At 52.6% G+C, this 14,022-nt stretch overlaps 1 protein-coding gene across 2 annotated transcripts in view; it reads right to left on the bottom strand.

Moving 5' to 3' along the window:
- Positions 1–6,274: 6,274 nt before the first annotated feature.
- Positions 6,275–14,022, bottom strand: part of ZBTB16 (zinc finger and BTB domain containing 16) — a gene marked incomplete at its 5' end in the record, with an annotated part of 70,493 nt that continues 62,745 nt past the window's right edge. For both annotated transcript variants that reach the window (XM_079545902.1, XM_079545901.1), the window contains 3 exons: positions 6,275–6,799; positions 7,095–7,262; positions 10,733–10,903. In XM_079545902.1, the coding sequence (XP_079402028.1) occupies positions 6,570–6,799; positions 7,095–7,262; positions 10,733–10,903 (569 nt within the window). In that variant the 3' untranslated portion in view covers positions 6,275–6,569. The remainder of the gene's footprint in view (positions 6,800–7,094; positions 7,263–10,732; positions 10,904–14,022) is intronic.

Genomic DNA, 14,022 nt, shown 5'->3' with positions numbered 1-14,022 from the left:
CTACCCATCAGTACAGTAACTGGGAGAGAACTAGTGGGGTGGGGGGAGAGGAACAAAAAAACCACAACAAAAATACACAGTGCAAATGGGTCTGTCTCCATAGGAATGCAATGCTGGAAGAGACAGAGTTACCTGTCTTGGTCCTCCACTACTGCAGGCTTCCAAAGCTGCCGTATATAAGCATGCTCCCTCTACATACCTCTGCCAGGGTAGTGGCACGAAGCTGCTGTCTAACAGGAGAGAAAAGGAGCTCCTGCATCTCAGAACAGCAGGACTGGGATTTGAGCCAAAAATTGTAAAGAGCTGCTCTGCCCAGTGCAATACCTGCACAGCGTGTTTGCAAACTAGGGGTAGTGTGTCAGGCAGCTGTGATGTCTGCCAAGAGAAAAAGCCAAACTGATAGCATTTTCAGGGTGGTTCCTGAAACCCTGTGCAGGTACAGACATGTGCTTCACACTTGTTCCCTACCTGAGCATCCAGCGCAGGCACCGTCCTCTGAAGTACTAGAGATGAAGAGAGGCCTTATCCTGTTTGCTCTGGTAGCTCCTTGGCAGGAACACAGATATCACAGTTTCTGGCACCTCTGTGTCCACTTCCGAGCCCACCAACCCCAATCCATAGGCCAGACACCCTCCCAGGCCTTCACATGCAGGAAAACTCCCTGCTAAGTGACAGGAGGGCTGCTGGCTGGGTGGCGTGGGCTCCTGGCAGCCCCAACCAGCGCTAATGCGCTGATGGTCTGTAAGTGGCTGGCTATTGATGAGGTGTCCAGTTAAAGAGTTTGTGAGACACTAAATCAGCCCATTGATCCTACCGAGATCGATGGCGCTACAGACCTGATCACTGCAGCGGGCAATTAACACCCTCTGGAATGAGCTGCCTTCATGTAACATCAAACGCTCCAACAGACAAATCCAATGGGCCCATTGAACCGGGCGTGCGACGCCTCCCACCCGCACGAGACCTGGGCTGGGGTCAGTGGGACCACAGCATCTCCTTCCTCAGCCATGCCCCACGAAAGCCCTCTGCCCCACGGCTCACCTTGCCACCACAGATCCCACAGACAACACTTCTCTGGCCATCCCGGTCCCGATGTGACTCGATCCCAGTGCAGAGCTGCTAACCCTCACCCACTCCATAGATTGCTGTGGGAAATGAGTTAAGGCAGAGCAGGAGGCAGCACCCAGGCTTTCTCCCTTTCAGATTAGTGCTTTCCCCTCGCACGGCTTTGGGAAGTGCTGCATGCAGGAAAAGTTACAGGCATCTCTACGAGATGAGCCTGGATTTTCCTCTAAACAACAACAAAAAAATCAATAAATCTGAATCTAATCTACTAATAAAGGTTTAATGAGGACATAATGTTGATGGAACAGAACATTGTTGCAGCATAATCACTCCCAGCTGCTGTGTGAATGTACAGACAAAGGCCCAGTCCTATGACAATTTCCCTGTTATAATAACTCCTTTGTATGAGGCCAAACGCTGCAGTGGGATCTTATCCCTTCCTCCATGAGGGATGGTGCAGACAGCAGGTTGCTGCAAGCAGGACCCCTCAACCAGGGGTGCCCAACACATCCCTAGGAGGGGCTGTGCCAAGAGGCAGCACCTAGAGGCAGTTGCCACTTGGAGGCTCATGCGTTGCCACCAGCACTTCAGGAGCCATTGATGCTGGCTGTGCCCTGCAGCAGGACCCACAGAGCAGAGGATGGGGCACAGCTGCCCCGGGGGAGCCTTGGGTGGGCACACAGCTCACTGTGGGCATAGGAAGAGCCCACGCTCACACCACAGTGCACTGCATCCATCACCTGAAAAATAAATAACGTGTTACACTGAGGGACTGCACTGGGACTGCTACAGGATGGGCATGTAACTGCACCCTGGCCCCCCTGGGGGGCACCAAGGGTGGGAGGGAGCAGCTCGCAGCGCACCGGGCCGAGTGCCGCATGCCATACAGCGACATAAAAGGAGTGCAGACTTTGCTGTTAATGTAGTCAGTAAATAAATAAAGGAGGGCTTAAGCTTAGTGTACAGCAATCAGTTTAGAACTACAGGATAATTAACACAGCGGGGGACCAGACTACTCTGCAGTCAGGTTTAAATGAACGAGTTCACTTTCATTGAGGCAAACCCGCTCTGCTCCCCAGCGAGCTGTGCATGCAGCAGCAGTGCCTGCACTGGCAGCAGCAAGCAGGGCCAAGGGTTGCACCCCCTGCGCCCCACAGCAGCAGGGAGCTCCTGTGTGGGCTTCCTGCTGTGAATCCTCCTCTTGCTGTTTGCTCCTACATCACCCACGCAGCCTGCAACCAGCCCTGCTCCCTTCCCAAACAACACAAATGCACCTGTGCATGCACCATCCCAGCAAGGAAGAGCCAACCTTGGGTGGGAATGGCACCCACACAGGGTGGGAATGGCCCTTTTGGCTTCAGAACCCAAATGGCAGAGCTGGCCGTGCTGCTGCTTCTCTCCTCAAACAGGAAAAATAAAGGACAGCAGCAAATCACCCTGTCGAGCATCATGCGGCGCACGATGAAATGGTCTCCAGGGATGCCAAGGGACTTTAAAACAGGAGGCACGTTTCATTTTCTGCCCATGTAAGGGCCCCTCTCCTATGCCAAAGCACGGAGGGAGCCCTGCATAAATAAGAAGGAAGCTTTTTAGGAGCTCGTGGCTCTTAATGAAAAAGAAATTCTTGAGAGCTGCGATCACATACCTCCATTTTCCACGGAAAAGCATCTTCCAGGCTGCACACCCTTAGAAAAACAGCAGCTCCTGTTTGCCGTGCAGGACTCCCATCTCTCCAGGATCACAGAGGTGGGATTTGCTCCCTGCACCGCCCATCCCTGGGACAGAGCACAGGTCAGGGGGTGCACAGGGATGGATCCCCCCATCCGCCCAGCCCTCCTCACCCACGCCCTCCAGCAATGCTCAGGATGCTTGACCTGCACCATAGGAACACCCAGTGCCAACAGTGCAGCACTGCAGGGCTCTGCTGCCACCACATCCTCCTCTTCCTCCTCCCAGGGCCGGCATCCGAGCACAGAACAGCGACAGGAGACGGCAGGCTGAGACAACTGAATTAACTTTATTGTTTCTTCTAACTGCAGATTCAAGGTATACAACTGAACATTGCTATTTTCCTTATGAGACTTATAAATAAAAATACAAAAAATGTCCACTACAAAAAAATCTACTGTTAGTAGGATGTAAAAAATATTCTCTTTGCTATAGAAGGCACGAACTTCACTTAGTGACACATGGAGAGAAAAAAACCTGCAGCAGTATATTCTTTTTTTTTTTTTTTTCTTTTTTTTTTTTTTTCCTTTTTTTTTCCTGTCAGAAACACTGAAGTTTTACAAAGAAATGCATCTGAATCTACACAGAATGAAGGCAGATGCGGAGAGCTGCAACTAGGAGACACCACAACTCGGGACTTATTTTTTTTTTTTATTTTATTCATTTTTCAGGAAATTTTAGCTAACTGCATCTGTGGCTAAAGAACAGATAGGACTCGCAAGCAGTACTGCAAAGGAACAAACAGCGAGGAAACAGAATTGTACAAAAAAAAAAAAAAAAAAATAGTAACCCATACTCTGAAGAAACAGAAACAAAAAATTGGGCACCTTCTAAAATGAGGCTACCAGGAGGTGCTGAGGTAGACGGAACTATAACATCAATTAATTCCAAACACTAGTTTTAATACAGAGCAATCAGACTGGCACTTGGGCTGTCACGACATAAAAGACAAGCGATGAAAGAAAGCCTTAGTTTGCTTGGTCCAGCAGGGCAGTTGGTCCTCAGTGCTATAATATACATATATATACTTATATATATATGGATAGGTGTCATGGAGCTTTACCATGGCTTCGCAGCCTCAGAAGTTCATGCATACGTCACACTACGTGAAACAAATACTAGGATGTGCACTCAAACACTGGGACTGGGTGTGGGGGAGGCGCAGTGCTGTGCTGCACTGCCCGACGTGGGGCACACGGACACGGCACCGCACTGCGCGTGGCTCAGCACGGCTCAGCCCACGAGCACTGCACAGGGAAGCTGGCCGCCACGTCACCCTCCAGCTGGGCAACCCATCGTCAGACACAGCCTTGCAGTGACTCTGCTCGTGCTGTTTGGGAGCCAATGGGAATCCCGATTCCCATTCTGCACCGTGCTGAGCTCTGAAGCCAAACGATGCCAGCGTCTGCGTTAGGGGAGGAAAGGGACAGTGAGAGGGAAGGGAACGTTAAAGCAACAAAAGCCACGTGAGCTCAGCTGAGCGCTCAGCAGTACCATGACACCCACGACCAGCAGTACCAATTCACTGCAAAAAGGTACCATATACTTGTGAGAAATTGCAGCAACCGTTTATACGAAAGAACTGGTGTGTTGTTTTGTTGGTGGTGGTTGTGTGTATGTGTGTGTTTCTCTTTAGGCACAAAGATTAAACAAGCCATTCTCCAAAGTTACATCCTGGATTGTACTACATCAGCATCTGCCCCGCTTCACCTCCTCGGTGCGGAGCAGCCAAAGTGCCGCTGCTCGCAGGTGCACACGGGGCATTGCTCTGCATGGACAGACCCCCCCAGCAGCACCACCACGGCTCAGGGTCCCCATCGCAGCCCTCTGCCCCCATGAGCACCCCCCCAGCAAGCCCTGTGCGTGGCCAAAGGGCGATGCTCTGCAGATGAACAATCGCAAACCCGCCCCGCTCGGTGCTCAGACGGAGCTGCACAGAGCCCCAAAGCTCGCGGCATCGATGCCAGCCCTGCACCCTGGGCTTTCACATCACAGATGGCGCTCAACTGCTCCGCTCTCCTATTCAAGTTTCACACTCCCCTCCCTGCAGCACCGACAGTCGCCGGGCTGCGCCCTGCCCCACCACGCTGTCACACGGCAGCGAATTCCCCAGATTAAGGCCTTCACGTTTCCGACAGTGAGGGAGCAAGGGGACAGGGGACAGCAGTACAGACACCCTGCTCTCTTCCCTTTACTCCCATCTACAAAACCTCTCCCTAACTCTTCCCGCCCTCCCCCTCCCCCTCCCCAATTTAATACAAACGCAGCTAAATTACAAAATAATACACCATTGCAAGTAAAGCATGAGATGAAAACCCAAATGGCATCACAAAGCAAACACAAATATTGCAAACTGTGCTTCTGTCACTGCAAAAAAAAAAAAAATTAAAAAAAAAAAAAATCAGAACACAACAAAAACAAACACAAGAGGTAGCTTTCCGAACCAGCGAGCCAGGCTCCGTCAGGCCGCTCCAAAAAATACCATTTTGGTAAAGGATAATGCACGAGAGGTGGCCAATGGGGCCCAGCACGCGATCCCCCTCCCTGGCATCTCTGCGTCACCTGCCCCAGCGCGGCCCTCACCCGGCCCCATCACTTCAACACCCCCCTCCCCAACCCCCCCCTCCCCCAAATCAATAAAAGCTCATGAGGTCACAAAAAAACGAGGTAATTTCAAGTAAAATGTGCTAAACACAGAAAGAGTCAAAAACTTTTAAAAACAAACCGAAAGCAAACAAACAAACAAACAAACAAACAAAAAACCAAAAATACAACACCCAAACCAAAACAGAGCAAAGCCATTTGTTACCGTCTGCTCCACCGCAGACTTTGGGAGTTGAGGGCTGGGCAAAAAAAAAAAAAAGAAAAAGCATTGGCACGTTCCAAGCACCCGAAAACACAAAGAAAAGAGAGAATCTCCTGGCCCAGCATCGCCACAGCTCACCCAGGGCACTGTGGGACAGGAGCTGCAGCTCCTATGGGGACAGGGAGCAGCACGCAGCCCCCAGCTCCATCCTCCCGCTGAAGGCTTTGTCTTCACCTCCCGAATTAGAAGAAAAGGAAAAAGAAATGCATAGAAAGGTCTTTGGTCAGGAGGAGGATTGCGGCCTCACGCAGCCCCTGCAAACCAGAGGTTTTTGCTCCAGATTTTTGCCAAAGCTGTGGGAGCACCAGCAGCACCCCGCTGCACCCCACCGCAGCCCCGGGGGGGCTGGACGGGTGAGCGCAGCCCCGGGCGCTGTCCCACCTGCGGGGTGCTGAACTCCCGCTGAACGTGGGGCCGGGCCCAAGGGTAACTGCCTCGCCCAGAGGGGTCTGCGACAGCTCCTCCAAAGGGGTCATCGATGGGGATAGAGGGAGAAAATGAAATTAAAGCATTCCCAAATCGCTGCTCACGATGTCGGGGTGAGGCACGAACTATGCTGTTCGTACGCAATCGATCCGGTGCCACCTGTGCGGGGTGGGATGGCTGCTGGTTGGCGGTGGCAAAGGGAGTGGGGTAAGTGGACACATACCCCATAGAATGCCAAGGGGCTGGGGAGGGGAAGGGGCCGTGGGTGGGAAGGGCAGCCCCCCAGTGTTCCCAGCATGGGACCCCATGCTGCAAGCACAGTGAGCACCACATGCCTGCACCTCCCCATCCTCAACCCCAGTGAGGGATCCTTCCAGCAACAAACAAAAAATGGAAACAAAAGGCCATGGACGATGCATTTTTTTTTTTTTTTTTTTTTTTGCCCAGTCCTCCATGACTCAGCCCCGCGTCCCCTCCATGTCCCTCAGACGTAGCAGAGGTAGAGATAGGTCTTCTCTATCCTCCAGTCGGTGGGGATCTCCTCCGGCTTGTGGCCCTTCATGTGCTTCTGCATGGTGGAGAGGCTGGGGCAGTACTCCAGGCAGATGGTGCACTGGTATGGGGAAGCACCGTTGTGGGTCCGAAGGTGTTTGATCATGGCCGAATAATCCCGGGAGCGCTGGTGGCACAGCTTGCACTCAAAGGGCTTCTCACCTGCGGGAAGCAGGGCAGTGGGATGGGGTCAGTGGGACAGGGTCAGCATGGCACGGGTTTCCAGCACTACACGAGGTTGCGGGGCCTCGCTCGAGCACAGTAATTAACTGCCCAGCGCGCCCAATATCGATACTCGCTCTGTGCACAGACACAGCGAATAATGAAGTAATGAACAGCAAAAGTGATCTAACTATTGATCCGCTATTTACAATAGCTCCATGCTGATGCATTCAATGATTCCTTCTCCCCAGCAGCCAGCCCTGGCGCTGCGGCCGCCTCGCTGCCCGGCACCTACCTGTGTGCACGCGGTAGTGGGTCTCCAGCTGGTGCTTCAGGCTGAACTTCTTGCCACAGCCGTTGCACTCGTAGGGTTTCTCCCCAGTGTGGATGCGCTTGTGGCCCTTCAGCGTGCTCTCGTCCCGGAAGCAGCTGCCGCAGAACTCGCATTCGTAGGGGTGGTCACCTGCAAGCACGTGTGGGTCAGCCCCATGGTGGGCACGTGGGGAGCGGCATGGGGGCACAGCTCAGGGCTGCGCACTCAGAGCCCTCTGCCTGCATCGGTCCCGCACCGCAGCGCTGCTCAGCACCCTGATAAATGAACTTGGGCTCAGCATCAAACTCAGAATTATTTGAATGAAAGGTGAGGGCTCCAGCTACTTATTTATTACAGCAGTGAAGGCAAGGACAATAAAGATAGATTGATCGTCCAAGACTTTGTTCATGAATATTTAAATATTACTGATTTGTCTTGTCACTGTAATTACAATTTCTCTGTGCTGCATATCCTACAACCACAGTTTATGGTAAAGAATGGCCAACTGTATTTCACTTGTCCTACTGCAGATGTGCAGAGCTGCCAAGCGTGTAATGTTCCTCGCATTTCATACATTTTCTTCAGCTGTGAAGGCTTAAGTCATCCACAATGACCTACGTTTTTTCATTATCCCCATGTCAAACTGCACTCGTGCCTGGGCATAAATTGTCCTTCTAGTTATATACTCACATGCCTGTGCTTTCACTTCCTCTTTGCAATGATATTTTACTCTCTGCCTGCTCTCTCCCCAGCCCTGCAGAGAGGTCTGCTGCTCTGTGCACGGCATTGTTTCCCAACGGCTGCAAACCAGCAACGATCCCACAGGGTGCAAACACCTCCCATTACACAGCCCCCAAACCAACACATCTTTAACCACGTTGCACTGTGCAGGCTGCAGCTTTGTCTCTATTTTCCATTGAACTCCTCGTACCTAAAACCAAACGGACCCATGGAACTGGATGATCCCCTCCAACCCAAACCACTCTATCACGTGACGGCCAGCTGCCCATTTTCAGCACTCCCATTTGCTCAATAGTTAAGAGAACACCTGCAGATGGGAACCAGGTGAAGGATTTTCTTGTTCAGCCTCAGCCACCCATGAGAATAGTGATTTTTTTCCTCCTGCTGCTTCTTTATAGCACCCTGGTACTTTAAGTGAAGTGTTAAACTCAGGAGCTGGTTTGACAGGATCCGCACGAATTTAATTATCAACCTGATCATGTGGTAAATGAGTTTAAATATGGCATCTCAAGGGCCAGACCCACACCCTCCTTACACACACACAGTGCTGATGCAGGGACACTAATGGGACCCATGTCCCCACAGCAACACTGCTCTGATTGCAGAACCGGGGGGAAAAAAATTAAAATCCAATTTGTGGCATGCTGATTAACTTTGCAGAACCTTTAATGAGCCTAACATTAAATTCAGGACAAAGGGGACTAATTAGATCCCCTCCAGCACCTGTGACCCGTTTCTGCACTGCTACCTGGTGCTCTGTGCCATGGAGGCAGAGCAGTGGATCCATTGGCACTGAGGATATCAGTGCAAGGGTTTGGATTACAAATAACCAGCAGAGAAGCCCCAATGTAACTCACTCTCCAATACAACACCAACATCCCCTCCTTTCTACTACCCCGACCTGCTCAGCAGAAAGGGGGGCTGAAAAAACTGGGATACGTTCAAGGGCTGCAGCCTTTGTGCTCTCCACAGTGATAAAAGACCCTGCAATTCCTGCTGTGCTCTCCCAGCTCTGGGATGCTGCCAGGCAGAGCTGGGCACCACATCACGAGCTCTCTGCGGACTCAGCACTGCGCTCCCACTCCGAGAATAACCACGAAGCACAACTAACTACTCACAAGGCTCCGAGGATCCCGGTTTATTTTTAAAGCCAAGAGCTAATAAACCATCAGGGGCTGGGGGCAGAACCCACGCAGAGTGACCCACAGCCCAGGTCACTGGATTACTTGCTATGAATAGCTGCTCCACTCAGCATTAATGGGATCATAAGCGCTGTGCGATTCTGGGTTTCCTGGTTGGGAGCATGGATGCAGGACAAACAGGCACTGGTGATGCAGACCTTCTCATGACGCTGCCCCAGCCCCCAAGCACCCAGCACATGTGTATGCAGGAAGCTGGTTAAAAAGAGGAAGGAAAAGAGATGCAAACAATCTGCATCTGCCTCCCCCCAGCAATCACACTGCTGCTGGAGCGCCAGCCCCACGACTGGTGTGGGAAAAGATGGGAGAGGAGCATTCCCTCCACCCACCTGCAAACCATCCCCGCCTCCCCACTGCTGCAAAAAGCAATTTCAGTTGCTCTGATTCATAGCTGGGCTGCAAATTACAGGCCAGCTCTCCGCTGCGTGGAGCGGCACAATCCTGCTAATCACTGAGCTGGGTGAGGGTCAGCTCCCCAGCCTTGCCACACTGCTGCACGTGTTGGGTGCTGCAAGGCTCTGAATCCAAACTCATTGCCACGAGCGAGGGGAGAAGCAGCTCCTTCCTGGGGACAGAGGCACATGGGGACCATGGGAGGTCACCCCTCACCAGGAGCTTGAAAGGCCATTTCTCCATAGCAAAAAAAAAATGCAGGTGGAAAGTCCAACAGTGTTGCTTGGTTTTCCCCAAATGCACCAGTCTCAGGTACTAAACCTGCTAGGGAACTTTAACTTTCTGCTTTGGAAGGGATGCACTCACACCTCTTTCCTACATATGATCAACCAGAGAGTCATTAAGGTCGGATCCCCAACCCCATCCCACCATGTTCCTCAGTGCTACATCTCCATGTTTCTTGCACACCTGCAGGGATTGTGAGCCCACCACCTCAACAGGCATCTGTGCCCAAGCACTCTATGGGAGAAGAAATTTTTCCTAACATCCAACCTGAACCACCCCTGGCACAATACGAGGTAGTCTTATGTTCTAAGAGCTGCTGTTCCCTACACTGCAGTCCCACAGCCACAATCACATAACGGAGACTCGCAGCAGGAGCAAAGCACAGGAGGACAGGGCCAACATCAGGCAGGTGGTTTGAGGACACCGAGTAACACGGACAAATCCGTGGTTTCATACCCCAGCTCTCCTCTAACCCAAAAGCACCTCGGTGGGTGTGCAATGTAAATACCATATACACGTAGCCCAGGTCACTGTAATCCCATTAGAGCCGAGCACCAGCTGATTATGTGCATCTACTGCATTTAAGCCGATGAAGTGGGGTAAGATCGCACATCCCCTAAGAAGGTCACATGTCACATTATACCGGATCAACTTATTACACACAGCACTTCTCCCCACCCCCCTCGTTTTCTTGTTCTTCTTTTTAAACTCAAGCAACCTCGGTTATGGATAACAGTTGCCTCCACATTTTTAAGATTAAAAAGATGATAAAGCGCCTTTTAGCAAGGAACATCTTTGTCCCAGCCCTCCTTGCAGCTGGAGCTCCAGCAAAGAACGCTCCTCCAGCTCCACCCATGGCTCAGCATCAGCTGGTGACTGCCACCAAGCTGCCAGTCCCAAGCTCTCCTGCACAGAGCTCAGAACCCAGATGAGGGCTCCACGGGCAGCACCAGGACCTCCCACCCCACGGCACAGGACTGCTCTCAGTGGCCTTGGCTGTACCTGTGTGGGAACGCAGGTGCCTCTTGAGGGCAGTGTGGCTGGGGAAGGTGCGGTTGCACTCGCTGCAGATGTAGCTGCGCACCCCGGCGTGCACCTCCATGTGCTGCTGCAGGGCAGTCTGCGTCTGGAAGCGCTTGCCGCAGAGCAGGCAGAAGACAGCCATGTCTGTACCTGCAGGAAAGGAGACAGAAAAGTGAGGCAGTGTCTGGGGGTCTCCCAGGGGTGGTTGTGAGGAAGGGGACTGCGAGCCCCAGTGACCGCTCACAGCCTCCAGCTCTCTTGTTACAGACAGCAGCCCGCTTTCCGCACCTGCCCCGTTTGCCTGGTGTGCTCAGCTGCACACATAACATCCCTGGACGGGAAGATCTCCTGAACAGGGCACAGACCCACAGCCCTCACTCCTAGGGGGCAGCAGCAGGGCTGGCACTGGGACCGCAGCAATTCCAACCCTTCAGCATAGAAAAGGAGCGCAAGAAAAGAGCAGAGGGATTTTACTGCCTTGGGTGCAGCTGGAAATCCCTTGTAGGCTTGCATCTCCACGCCCCCAACCCAAATGCGAAGCACCTGCTTGGATAATTCCCCATGTTGGGATGGGCTGCATGCACCTGTGTGAGACACAGCCCCTGATGCCAGGTGGAAACAGGACCCAAAGAAATGACAGTTGGATGCCTGAGCACCATGCAAAGCTGCTCTGGGCAGCAGTGGGCTGAACACAGGAGGACCACGTGCATACCCTCAGCACTGCTTGTGACCCTCAGTGGTAATACCACCAGAAGCTTAATCCTATGAGCCACGTGCACAATTATAAAATTGGCTGCATCAACAGAAGAGTACATAAAAAAGAAACACCAGCACAAAAATAGAGATACTTACACACAGTCAATAAAAATATAAGACCTTTGTATTATTAAACAGTTTGTTTTAGTTTATGCATAGCTGATTGTTCAGAACCTATGAGTCAGTGCAAATTGTATTACGCTGGGAGATTAAGCAAATAAATGCTAGCTTTTTTTGGAGACATTAAAATGTGAGGACTATGGAAATAAAATTATCTAGAAAATTGTATTAGCAATTCATTAGCGGCAGCAAGATGTTCAAGGTAACCAACAAACACCTTTAAGAAACAGTAGGGAAAGGGAGGGCTGCTCTTTGCAGTGCCAAAATTAACCTGAGGGGTGGTGAGCACCAAAGCCACTGCACACAGGGGTGATGGAGAAGCTCTGGGCACTGTGTGCCACTGGCACCCGCAGTGCTGTGGATGGATCCCTGGCTGCAGCATCACCCCGCTGAGCACAGGGGATGGGTCCAGGCTCCGTGCTGGTGGCAAAATGCACCAAAAGTAGTGCAGAGATCCTGCACAGCCCAAGGAGCAGTACTGCATGTGCACCGGCCGTGCTCCTCCGTGGGCAGGTTCCGCACGCCCTTGTGTGCAGCGAGTTGGCTCGGTGCCGGCCATCCCCTTGGTGAGCTGTGCACCATGCGAGCAAGCGAGGCTGAGAATATGAAAATAAATGAGCAAAATAGAAATAAAACCACACAGCAGCGAGGTGGCCCTGGTGGCGATGCTGCTGCCTCCCTCCCCGTGGATTTATCCGGGGGACGCGCGCTTGCTCGCAGCTGCAGACAAAACTCTCCCAAGAGCCCTGGAGACACAAAGCCCATCCGAGCGGGTGGTGCGGAGCAAATCCTGCACGGTATGCAGCCCGGCCGCGCTCTCACGGTGACAGCAGGACGGGTCAGAGGTCGGCGGGGCCGAGCCCCTGTGCCGCAGCCAGCTGTGCCGCGGGGGCCCCGGCCGGCGGGACGCCAGCCCCCATCAATCCGCCGGGAGCAGCCCTGCTGGGGCCGGGGACAATGGGCTCCTGCGGGGGTGGGGGCAGGACAATGCGGCCGGGCCAGTGCGCAGGCCCGGAACAAATCCTCCCTGGCACCATAGGGCCCTCATTTGTGAAACTAATTGGCCCCCGCTTGAAAAATTGGGCTATGTTGGGCCGCCGTGCTGGAGAGGAGCTGCCTTGTGTGGGGAGCCCCGCTGTCCAGTGGGATGTGGCTGCAGGGCTGGGGACGGTTGGATGGGGATGGGTGGCCAAAGATAAGGTGACACGGATGAGGATGGGTGGCCAAGGACAAGGTGACAGGGACGGGGATGAGTGGCAGGGGACAAGCTGCAGCCCGCATCCCATTGCGTGCCCAACTGTGCTGGGATGGGGAGACGTGGGGTTTGCAGCCTGGTGATACAGCAGTGCAGCTCCGCAGCCACCACGCGCTGCACCATCACACAGCACGTGGGCACCGTCCCACTGCTCCAGGCACCTCCAAGTGGGATGCGCAAGCGGAGCCCACCACTCAACCATACCCACCTCCAAAAGCACAGCTGGCAAGGCAGGACCTGCTGGCAGGAGAAAAAGGGGTGATGCTGGAAAAGCCCCACCTCCCCGCGGCGGCACCCCGTTGGCTTTGGAGCCATGGGGACGTTTCAATGCGTGGCCATTGAAAGAAAAATCACCCCGGATAAATAAACACCGCCGCCGCCGCCACGTAGGCACAAAAAGAGGAAGACGGATTTATTCATTTCGCTGACGTTTTAATGGTTTCTCTCCTTTTTTTCGGGAAGATGATTACAAATTAAGCAGCATTTAAACGCTTTTTACTGTCAACAATTAAAAGGGGCGAATATGGAACAGAAAGTGCGGTGACCATTCATTTCCAGGGAAACGCGGCTATCAGCGAACACCACGGGGCCTTCCCTGTACTGTACACTGCACAATGGCAAAAAGTATACCATTAATTTTGTAGGACATTCAAAAGCAAATTAAAATATAAAAAGCTCTAGGCACAAAGATAGATACCAAGAGAGAGGGCAGAATAGGTCAAGCTTGTGGAATTAAAGTCTTAGCAACAGTGGAGGTTTAAGCACAGCCCTATTACGCCGCATTCAATAGCCACCTTCTCCCATCTTCTCTTTTTTCTCCTCTCAGAGCCGATGTGCTGTTTGCCTCCAGCCTGCAGCAGTAAACAATTAATACCGCGTGTAGCAGTGCTGCGGGTTTCCAAGGCAGGAGCGACAGGCTGCCATGTAGATGAGATCCTGGATGCAGCATTAACTATTTGGAAGAGAGCGCCGCCCGCTCTGTGCGAGGCAGGTTTAAATAACAGGTGATGGGAGATGTGATTTTTGCAGGATTGATGCTTGCTTAAGGGAGGAAAAGCCCTGAGAGCGCAGCTGTGCGTGTGGATCTCTACGCTTTGCTTTCCAGGCTCCCCAAAAAAGTGCTTTTCCCCGTGTCTTT

Source organism: Tetrao urogallus (genome assembly GCF_951394365.1).
Source record: "Tetrao urogallus genome assembly, chromosome: 22".
In the NCBI taxonomy this organism is placed as follows: domain Eukaryota; kingdom Metazoa; phylum Chordata; class Aves; order Galliformes; family Phasianidae; genus Tetrao; species Tetrao urogallus.
Note: the sequence above shows the minus strand (reverse complement) of the source record. Positions and strands in the feature narration are given on the sequence as shown.